Source organism: Teleopsis dalmanni, chromosome 1 (genome assembly GCF_002237135.1).
Source record: "Teleopsis dalmanni isolate 2A chromosome 1, ASM223713v2, whole genome shotgun sequence".
Taxonomy (NCBI): domain Eukaryota; kingdom Metazoa; phylum Arthropoda; class Insecta; order Diptera; family Diopsidae; genus Teleopsis; species Teleopsis dalmanni.
Window position 1 is genome coordinate 157,485,406 of NC_051846.1, and position 12,436 is coordinate 157,497,841.

The 12,436-nt window shown below is 26.8% G+C and overlaps 2 protein-coding genes across 2 annotated transcripts in view; one reads left to right on the top strand and one right to left on the bottom strand.

Annotated features, from left to right (window-relative positions):
• Positions 1-332: 332 nt before the first annotated feature.
• LOC119666538 (protein sisterless A-like) lies at positions 333-884 on the bottom strand. The gene has a single exon (XM_038075819.1). It carries the CDS (start codon positions 882-884, stop codon positions 333-335), a length of 552 nt encoding a protein of 183 aa, XP_037931747.1.
• A 6,253-nt stretch (positions 885-7,137) lies between these two features.
• Positions 7,138-12,436, top strand: part of LOC119666539 (relaxin receptor 1-like) — an 11,797-nt gene continuing 6,498 nt past the window's right edge. The window contains exon 1 of the mRNA XM_038075821.1: positions 7,138-7,465. Coding sequence (XP_037931749.1) covers positions 7,138-7,465 — 328 coding nt within the window. The remainder of the gene's footprint in view (positions 7,466-12,436) is intronic.

The window sequence follows — 12,436 nt, forward strand, 5'->3', positions numbered from 1 at the left end:
TTTTCAATATATCTTTCAATATATTTAAACCAAAGTCAAAACCTTTTGTTAAGAAAAGTGACAAAGAACTGGGGTATTGTAATGTTTAATTTATAATTGATATAAATTATAATTAAACACCACTTAGGCTTGTTGTCTAGAACTTATTTTTGTTAATAGGTGCAAAAATTTATATATTGAAAAATTAGGGCCGTTGGTTTTGAAGCAACACTGTTTCTGAACGGCATTCTTTCTATTATTTTAGTAAATTTTATTTTTTATTTATTTTTTATGTTTTTATAATTTTTTTAATTTTTAACATTATTTTTGAATTATTTAATTACGTTGGTATGCTATGAGTGTATGTTACGCATATTGTCATCTTTCTCAACATTGTTCTTCCTTTGTAATCGATCAATGCCACACTTAGTCCGCAATCGCTTCAATTCATTTGTACTGCAACCTTTATTTAATAATTCAGTTTCTGCAAGTCTGATGATATTCCAGAGGTTTTCCAACTTTTTTATATTCTTCATATTGTTTGCACAAATATATTGATGGCGATACCTATACTTGGCTTTGTTGATTTTACTTTGGAAACGTGATTTGCGGGAGGCTTCAGAGCGTCTGCGTCGTAAGTGATCATCAACTGATTCTTCTGAACTGGAGGTATAAAAATTCGTTGCTGTACGAGATGGTATTGCAATGGGATTCTCTGTTAACATCTGTGTAACGAATTGTTCCTCGCCTTTGTTGTATTCTTTTTTATATCGTTCCATTTCCTGCGCTATATTGTGTTCGAGGTTGTCGAAATTAAATTGCGGTACTACAGCTAATGGGTTTTGCTTTAAATATTCATAAAAAGATTCAACGGACACATTCGTTAAAGGCTTTGTAGTTTCCATTATTATGTTTATAATAATATAGATTTAGTTTAATTTATTGCTTGTAGCTTCGTTAAAATTATTTAGACTATGGTTTTCAGACTTACTTCAACAATTCACGCGCGTAAACTAATTCGATCCGCGGTTTTGTATATATAATTCAAAGAGCTTTTTGCAAAAACAAAATCTTTGATTATTGTTTTTGATATACGAATGAACAAATAGGGAGCAATAAATCAAAACTAAAAAAGAACAGTATATTAGACAAATATGATAAATAAAACAAAAATGTGGTCAGAGAATTGAGATTGATTCGCGCCATCTTGTGCTAAGTAGGAACTTTAAGAAATGTTCATATTTGTTTTTAAATAAAAAATTTAAACAATTTTCAAAAAAAAAAAATTAAATAAAAAAGATTCAACACTTTCTTTGGGATCACAATATTATTTCCCATTTTATAGTGTTTATAAAAAAAAATGCCGTGGAATATAAGTAAATATTTTGAAAAATATATATTTATAGGGAGACTATCTATTGGAATTTATATTCATTGGTAAGTTCAGATATTACGCGTTCTTATCAGAATAAGAATCGTGCAACTTTCGTACCTTTTAGTAAATACTATATATTTATTAAAAGGTAAGTATTTTTTTAACATAATATCCATCTAAAATGATTAAATCGATTTTCCAAAGTCCAAATTCCGTCCGACGATATAAAGCACCCATTTGACAAATTTGTATGTCGTGTTAATGATTGAATGTAGAATGCTATTTATAATAAAAAAGTAACACCATTTATTTGATATTATTTTCGTTAGTAAAATCAGATACTGGGCGTATTTATCAGATAAGACATCATATAACTCTTAAATCTTTTCGGAAAATAGTTTTTGCTTATGAAAGATCGTTTGTGGAAGAGTAAGCCTTAAATCTAAATATTAAAAGACATTCTGTCCGTTGATTTAAAGCGGTAATTCAACGATTCGCTTAAAGAACCAGAAACTAATTGTATTGAGTTATAAGGAGAGTACTTTGGAAAGATAGCGATGGATTTAAAGGACATTAAAGAAGTTCTTGAAGCAAAAAATGTATATAACGTTTCTAAAAGATGTAAAATTTACTGAGAAAAATAATTACATATAAATTAATATATTAGATTAAGGTTATATTTACCAAATATATGTTATACAATAAATAATATGAATTTGACTTCCACTATACTAAAAAAATAATTAGTTTTTAAATAACAAAATTAACGTTTCCATATTTTATATACTATAATTAAAAAAATATTAGTTTCTAAATAACAAAATTAACGTTTCTATCTTTTATATATTTATATTTACAGAATTATTCCACATGAAACATATCATTATTCCACACCTCTCTGTTGTCATTTTTGGCAACATTTCTATGACAAGAAACATGTTGCAACTGGCAAGTGTGAAAGGTTTCTGGGAATCTAAAGAAGCTGCATGAGAAGCTCAGGGAACGAAAATAATAATTTAACGGATACGTAGTATTCGCTAAATACTTAATAACACTTAACTTTATAAAAATAGGCAACGAATCTGGCTTTAACTTAAACTGTTTCTTTAATAAAAGTACTGCACGTAAACTTAAGCCTTTAAGGTCGAGCATCAGGAAATCTGTGGAGCATCAATAAGTAAAAGACTGTTTTGTGGTATATATATCACAACTCCATTGAGCGCTTTCATAAACTCGTGTCAAGACGAGAGTTGGATAACAGGTGGCTTCAGAAAATATACTATATTAATTTGTTTGTTGGAACTTGGCAAATGAGAGCTATACAAAATATACAGAAATGCATATGGTCTAGGTTTTAACCATATAACAATATTACTAGACTTGAAAGATAACAATAAATCGCGAGTAAACAAATGAAGATTGATTATAGAATAAAAGAATTAGCTATTTCTAAAATAAAATCAATTTAAAATGATAACAATACCAATGTGCTGCACTTATGAGAACAGAGACACAATATAATAATCATTATTATCGTTTTATACTTCTATTTAAAATCAAACCTATGTTTTAGAAAACTAACTAATTCATTAAATTTATTTAATCTACAAGAAAACTTACTTTATTAATATAACCAAATGTGTTTAAGATAGATTATCTGTATTTTTTGTTGATTGAACTGTGCACAAAGTACTTTTATACACAATTTCTTATAACTTATTTCTGGGTCAGTAAAATTAAAGAGAAAGTTTTCATATTAAAAATTCAGTATTAAGCTAAAAGTTGAAGTAAAAGAAAACTTTAGTTTCAATTATCTTCAATGTTTTCTATTTTCATTTGTTTTTCTCTAAAATAGTTTGGATATTAGGAATAAAATAGTTTAGGTAATGGGAAAATAAACTTTTGAAATCATATTGCACTTCCAAATACATAGAAAATTATTAGTTTAGTAATTAGTTTAGAAACATGACAAGAAAAAAATATCATCCGTATTAATTTCACTTAGTGTTTATGAATAAAATTTGGTGTTCATGACATATTTTTGTTTTTTTAATATTCATCCGTATATAATTTTCTGCAGTACATCGCCTTTTCTGTACAATTAATTAGTTTAAATCACAAAGTGTTTAATAAATATATGTATTTACATACATATCTATGCATATTGTATGCAAATATTTTATCTGATGTTACTGATTTGGACAATTGCAAAAACTAAAGAAAGTTCGTATTCTTCCTCTTCATATTTCTCATTGTTGACATATAATGCTGAAGATTTGCTTCTCGAACCCAAGACACATATGGTCTTGATCACATGTGGTCTGCATTATTAATGTAATGTAAGGTAATGGAGAATATATCAAATGTGTTGGTTACAAACAAACTATTTGTATGTTTCGGTAGAGATATAACAAAGTTGGCTGAACTCTTAGAAAAATTCTAGATACTTTATAATTACTGAGTATGCATTTGCTGAAAAAATATTAATATGGTTATTAAGCAATTTCATTTCTAACTTACGCTGTGAAAGGCAAATTTCTTGTAAATCGTCTCATTCTCCAAAACTAATCGGTTTGTTGAAGTCAAAATAAAAATGTTGCTATTTACGATGCAAAATACTTGCAAGTACATAAGCCAAGATTTTTTAAAGATCTCAGTTCAATAATAAACTAGACATACAACTCCAACCCGAATCTTACAATTAAGCAGCGAATATAAGGTTCTGAAGACTGTTACATTGTTTGAATAAAATTCTAATAAAAGGAACTAAAATACAGAAGAGTTTCCGATCCCTATTAACAATAATATTAATGTGTATAACTAAAGTATTCATTTTGTAATTATATAATATAATATAAAATTTTGAAGAGCACGGTACTCTTCCTCGATGATTAGCAAAGAAAAATGAAATAATCGAATAATGACCAAACGAGACTTCTGTTAACTTTCTATCATCATTTATCATCTATCATAATGAAGTAAAAGGTATCTATCATCATCAATCATCTATCATAATGAAGTAAAAGGTATTACACTTTAGGCCACACAGAAGACCGAAAGGTATTTTTAATAGAAATACGCTGCCAATGATATATAACAAATATAAAGCAATGTTTAGTAATAATAAGTAGAACAAATTATTGTTTTTTGAAGAAATAACGAGAATAGTTTATAAAAAAAGCTTAAATTTCTTTAATTACTATTTGTTTGATGTGATGATTACATTAAAAAGTTGCGCCACTTATCCATTCAAAATATATATATATAATAAAAATGGAATTATAGACCAGCTAGGATCAAGCGTTAAGTGGAAGTGTGTACATAATTTAAAATTTATAAGATATATACATATGTTTCTTGTAATATTCATCTTCATCTAATTACATGGCTTGTAACAAAGCTTGATGCTATTACTATATATAATATTTTATAATGATTTGACGGAAACTATATATAAAAAGAGAATAAACATATACTTAATGTTTGTTTTTAAACAATATAAGTATCAGTATTACATTTTCGTGCCTTTAGTAAACTATATGACACGCAATACAATAATGTTTCTAATTGTCCAATTTATAGTAAATTTCAAAAGTGGCTGTTTTATTAATTGTAACAAAAATATTATATAATTCTAATTATCAATATGTAATGAGTGATATTAATAGATAAGACATAATAAAACATAAGATGTACAGTTATTATCTATTTTTGTTTGAATTATTATATAAATATTTACAGGTAAAGAATTTGCAAAATTATAACACATTCCATTATGGTTTTAATAGATCATTTATGTTAAGGAAATACTTGACATTATTAGCATCATTTGTTTAACTTAACATAAAATTTTCTAAGAAAAGACATTTTCATCTTCAAAGTTGAGATAAATATACGGCAAGACAATTAATCATAAACATTTTAGTGAAAAGGGAAGGTACCAAACAACTTTGGCTTTGTTGAAGCATCGATACCCTTCAGTTACAGTTTGCAAATACAATATAAAAACATCAATAATGTGTAATCCGATCGCACAAATTTAAATATCAATTCCACATTGTCGTGTAATCCTCGGTATACTACATTTCGTAGCTGAACGCAGATATCTTCCAGAAGGAAAAGTCAAATCAAAACTGGTAAATCGTTTAATGTGATGTTTACTAGATAATAACTTGAAAACCTATGTAGAAACCTTAAAGCTTGATAGGAATACAGATTGTACTTTACATATATTAATGATATATATATATATTAATGATGTATGTTAAAAGCAAAAAATTGCTGTTAAAATGAATATCAGTGGTTTATAATTTTAATAACAATGTATAGGCTTTGGTTAGGCTTTATTGACTTATACAAATCTGGATCGATATTTATAAAACTTGGCATAATTATGAAATATAAAAATATACACAGTGTGATTATTTTCACTTGAATACTAATTCTTCCACCAATATATAGATTTTGATCAACTTAATATACTTTTCCATAATAGTATAAAGGGTATAAAATATATTTTTTTTTCAGGAATAGAAAATTTTATCTTACAAATGTTAACATGTGATAAAGGTTTGAGAAATACCAAATTATTTATGTTACATACATGTTTAACAAAAATGGGTATTTTTAATTTAAAATTTCATTAAATTATTTTGTCTTTAATTTAATGAAAAAACAGAATAGCACTTTACAAATAGATATTATATATATATTAGGGTGGCCGTAATATGTATGGGGGCAAAAAAATATGTTCGAATTCTAGATGCCACCCCCTAAATTTATTCGAATACTCAAAAAACTACTAAATGTAAAGTTTTAGACTAAACGGATAATGTTTAGAGGTCGCTCATCGACCTTAAACTTCGGAAAAATGCCATTTTTTCACTTTTTTCAAATTTCTTCGCTCCCATCTCGCGTATTTTTCACCTTTGACTATTTTTACCAAATTAATATTATTCTTTAACATATTAGCTTTCAAATAAGGTAAAAATCAATCAATTTCATCCACAATTAACTAAATTATTACTAAAATAAGAAATCATACTCGACGTTTATTGAAGCTTTCAAGAGCAGCATAAATATGGGAGTAAATAAGTACGTATGAGCGGAAGCACAGTTTCTTGGACACAAAATGGTACAATATAATATTTGAAGACAATCAAATACTTCCTCACTATATACAATTGTCCACACTTGATTTGAATAATATGCACAAAATAGATTAATATATATAATAAAAGAAAAGGAGTCCTTAAGTAAACAAAAGAAATTCTCTTAGGTGTTAAGGATGAAATAACAACTTTTTGTTACAAAGAACTACAAAAATCAATTTGCAGAGAAGACTATAAAGAACTATTGGAACTAGTTATCATCTCTTTGGGAGAAAGTTCATCACCAATATTCCGTGACCCTGTATCAATGCACCATGCTCGTTGGATGTCCAAAGCCCTTTACTGTTTAAAGATATATTTATTTCGAAATGAGTTCATTTTTCGAAGATCAAAAGCTAAAAGAAATCTGTTTGTTCATAATACATGTTTACATAAAAAATTGGTTCAAATGTGTTATAGCATCAGAAGCAGCTTACCAAGATTTTTGTTTTATAAAAGAAATGTATAATTATAGATGTATTGATAAGACAATATCTGAGGCTGCTATTAAGAAGATGTGTAACCATTTATGGGGTTTATCCGATGAATGCATTTGGTCTATCATTTTTTGATGACAACATTCCAATTAAAATTAAAAAAAGAATGGCAGATAAGTTAAAAAAAATTATATCAATGAATGTTGAAGTAGACAGTAGTGATAACAATGAAAGCCACGACAACGTGGACGATATTAAAAAAGACGGAGAAAAACGAATTGTTTTGAAGACGGAGAATGTAACCGATTTTTTATCGAAATCATTAGAGGATTTTGTGACAGGCAATACCATTAACATTTTTAAACGATTCAATATATCTACAGATTTCTTGAACCTAGAACCAGAAAAATGGAACCAACATACAGATTATGTACACGCGGTAAAAATTGTTTATAGTATAAGACCTGTTAATGATACGGCAGAGCGAGGAGTAAAACTTTTCGAAGAATTTAATAGAGTCCTTGGTAAAAATGAGCAAGATAAACAATATTTATTGCAAGTAATAACAGATTATAGAAAGACTTTTAAAAAGTATACTAAAACAGTTTTGTCAAATAATAAATAAATTTAATATTTTTTTTAAATATGGTAAATTACTTAAGGACTCCTTTCCTTTCATTATATTTATTAATGTGCATATTATTCAAATCAAGTGTGGACAATTGTATATAGTGAGGAAGTATTTGATTGTCTTCAAATATTATATTGTACCATTTTGTGTCCAAGAAACTGTGCTTTCGCTCATACGTACTTATTTACTCCCATATTTATGCTGCTCTTGAAAGCTTCAATAAACGTCGAGTATGATTTCTTATTTTAGTAATAATTTAGTTAATTGTGGATGAAATTGATTGATTTTTACCTTATTTGAAAGCTAATATGTTAAAGAATAATATTAATTTGGTAAAAATAGTCAAAGGTGAAAAATACGCGAGATGGGAGCGAAGAAATTTGAAAAAAGTGAAAAAATGGTATTTTTCGAAGTTTAAGGTCGATGAGCGACCTCTAAACATTATCCGATTAGTCTAAAACTTCACATTTAGTAGTTTTTTGAGTATTCGAATAAATTTAGGGGGTGGCATCTAGAATTTGAACACATTCGTAAATAACGGCCACCCTAATATATATGTATTATATTACACACATATATATATATATATATATATATTCTTTTAAGTACCCCGAAACTATTAAGAAATTTTTAATGACTTAAATTATGAGCTCATCTCTGGCAGATATATGAACGAAAATTATATTCAAGTCTTTAGTGTCCCGTTGCGAATATTATAAACATTCTTACAAACTGGTACTGGTGCAAACAATGACTGAACTATTTTTAACTACTGTTTAAACTTCTTTAGACATTTTAATTTATGAAGTAAACTCCGTTTCTTGTAGGATTTAGAATGAAAATATTAAAAATTTATTATTCCTCATAACATTTGATGAAACCGTGCCAAGTATATAAGTTTTAATATAATTTTAATGATGACAATTGATAAAAAAATATGTGAAATAGTACTTGTGAAAGACATATACCACATATAACGTTTGTCGTATATAATATATCTAATGTGTCTTAACAACTATATTAAATTTTTTATTTATAAAAGCATATCAAATAAAATTAGTAGTGGAATGGCTATGATTAAGTTAAAAACACAGTTTATTTGCAACATCTAATATTTGAATGAGATTTTATATATTTTTTATATATATATACTAATAATTTTTTATATATATTAAAATAATTTTTATTTTTAAAAAATATATTTCATTTTAAAAACTGTTCATGTGAAATCAAAATTGTTAGCAATTATTTATTGTCGTAAAAATCTCCCACAATTTATTTGTGTATCACAGAAGTTTTCTTAAGTAATGTCTTCCATCAATAATTTCAAACAGTAAATAAAAGTCCTGCGGAATTGCAACTAAAATTCAGTTTCTTTGCACAAATCAATAAAAAAAACTATAATTTTTGTGAACTTTGAAGCTGCGAAACTTAAGAATTCCGGTATGGAGTTTAACTGTGAGTTCTAAGTGTGAACTAATATATATAGTGCGCAACTTAAAAGATTAAGAACCAAACTGTCAAATATATTTTAAAAGAATTTAAATTAATTATTGCAATTTTCATTTTTTAAGTTTTTGTTTTTTAAATTTTTCCATCGAGATAATATAAATAGTTTAGAAAATTTTAGTAGAATTACTATTTAAAGTTTTTGTTAATTTTTTTTTATGAAAAAATAAATTACTGAGATATTTCATTTTTAATGTTTTACTTCTCATATAAAAAAATAAAATTGCGACAAAGTGCATTAATAAATTAATAAAAAGCTCAGTAAAATATATAATTAATAATAGTGTTTAGGGTGCAGTATTGAGCAACACATGATAAATAAAGTTATTCAGAAGATTAAAGTATTGCAAATTGTTTAGGTGGAAGTAATACTTCCTAGAGTTTAAGTCTCGTCTTGAATAGTGGTTACACTCCTTGCTACACGCTTATCTGGTAGCAAATATATTTCTTAATATTTATAATTCAACGTTTATATAGTTGTTATACTGGTACATGGTTAACCGGTATAAATTATACTTTCTCAAAATTATAGTTCTGGATTTAAATAGGGGTTATATTGCTATATACTTATCTGGATGAAATTATACCTTCTAAACATTACAACTATTGTCTTGTATAGGGGTTATATTGCTACAAGGTTATCTAGTGAAAGTTATACTTCCTAAAAATGATAAATACTGTTTTTATTTAAGTAATAGGCTATTAAAGCACTCCGATCTAAAAGATCTATTGTGCGCCTAAAGGCTCAACTAGGACAATTTTAGACTATTTATAAATCTTGTAATTGCTGTGGGCTTAATTTTACCTATTTGACTTGGGACTAACATCCCACTGTTTTTCTAAACTAATATCCCACTTCCAAGGTAATCGAGTCTACGTTTTGCCACCGCTAGGCAGTTGCGTAGAACGTGTTCTAATGTTTCCTTCTCCTCATGACAGAGTCAACAGGAGTCACTTTCTACCACACCTATAATCTTCATGTGGTAATTAAGTCTACAGTGTCCTGTAAGAAGTTCAGTGTAGATATTAATATCGTTTCTGCTAAGGCCAAGGATAGCATCAACTTTGATGTGATCAGGATCAATGAATCTTTTTGACTGTCGCATGCCTGTTTGGGCTCTCCAGTGTTCAAGTAGATGTTGTTTCTTCCGTTCACATAATAAGCTATTTTGATAAATACTTAACTTAAAGTGTATCGCTAACTGATTTTATGAAACTAGACTTCCAATTATCTTTATTACAAACCACTATCTTTGCCTCAAAGGACAATCGATACAATCAACTTTACCTTTATTTGACTATATTTGACTATATAAAGAAACACATCTTTTATATTCTCATATATCCACTTTTTTATGCATAAGTTATCCATGTTTTTTTCTTCAATCTACAGTAAATAGAAATTTATTGTAGACGGAACTACTTTAAGATGAAAGAATTTCAGCTATCGATCTGGTTAGAACTAGGAGAACTAGTTATAGTGATAAAAATAGGTAAGGAATTAATAAATAACTTTTACTACAGTTCAAGTGGTATTTATAATTAACAGTTAGTTATACATTTAATTAAAAGTATAAGTATGTAACTATACAATTATTGGTACACTTATAGACTTACAATCAGTTAAGTCTATTATCTCTTAAGTCTAATTAAAATAATTCTTATATAAATACGTATAAAATATAATTTAACTATATATAAAAAATATAATAACATGTACCAATATTAACTAATTACATGAAAATAATGTCAGTTATTGATAAAATATATTTAGCGATTTAAATAACACAGGTTTTTATAACTATATTTCAAGTTTTCAATAATTGAAAAAAAAAACGTCTTCATTCTTTCTTAAAGTACAATCTTATTTTACAATCCCTTTGTGGATTTATGTTGGTTACAATTGGTATGCAGTGTCGAGAACAAAGTAAAATATTGCTGACATCGAGTTCGATACACTTACAAATTGTAAATTGAGTTGCTTTTGTGTTGACAAGGATTAAAGTTCCTTGGAAGGATAGCACGAAGTGTGTTTATTGAACAACATTTTAAAGCATTTAACGGTAAACATAAGGTTAACATATTTGCAACTTAAAGGAAATAATATCATTGAATTATTTGTTCAGTTGTTAACTTTGTTTATGTTAGAAGTATTTGTGGTTATTTATGGTGCGGTTCTTTAAAGAAGAGATGTTATCTATTTTATTGAATGCAAATTAGATTACTATATTTGATTAGATTTATTTAAATATCACATATTGTGTAGGTGAATTGTGTGATTTTTAGACAACTTCCCTTATTTTATTTATTTTTAAGAATTGGTTTTTTAGACAAAAAGTTTTCATACTAAAGTAGAGGTTTTTAGAGTTTGAATGAAGCGAAAACTACAAATTTTCCATTACTAATAATACAAAAAAAAAATAATATTGTCAAATTTTCATATTCATATATTTTATATTATGTTTCAAATTTTCATTAATATAAATGTATAAATTTATATATTTTAAATTGTGTTTCAAATATTCATTAAAATAATTTCTTTAATATAAATTATAAATAAATTATAAATTTTTTATTTAGTTCATTAATATGTTATAAAATTAGATAAATAAAATAAATTAAATCAAAACAATAATTGCACACATATAACACTAGTTCACTGCCAAAAATTTTCAAAGACGAGACCTACATATTTTATAGTGAAATTTTCCAGAGAACTCGAAAATCATAATGTTTTCTTTTTGAGTACCGTTTTCCCGTTATTTGCGAAAAATCGTTATTTTGGTCTTTCTTATAACATCTCTCTGCATATGCCTCCAAAACTTTTTATTATCAACATAAAGCTAAAACGAATTAAAGAAATAAAGAACATTCATAAGTTTATCAGCTTAAGTTACTAAATAATATTATATAAACAGCAATTAACATACCTTGTAAATATCGCTTGTAGTGATTACATAAATTATGTGGTATGTCTTTGCTCCTTAAAATAAAATTCATGACTATTGTCCATTACCAATCTTTTCCTAGTCCAATTCACGAGGCCAGCTTCCTCATCTCGTTTTGTGAAGCAACTTTTTCTTGATCCAACCACTTTGCATTCTTTGTTATAAGAATATTAATTAAAAAGTTCAAAACATCAAACCTGTGATTATAGCATGTATAAGAGCTATTAAACCAATGTGGGTATAAAATATTTATCATCGCAACGCACTCTATGATTAAATATTCTTTGATGTTGAGTCTGCATGCAAATTTCGAAAAAGCGATCGGATGGGTTATGTAAATTGCCAGAAATGCAACAGTTTATAAAAACCGTCCTTAACTTTATAAAACCCAAGTTATCCAAAATTTA

Excerpts from the sequence above, each read along its gene's own strand:
- LOC119666538 (XM_038075819.1), bottom strand. The coding sequence starts at position 884 with ATGGAAACTACAAAGCCTTTAACGAATGTGTCCGTTGAATCTTTTTAT.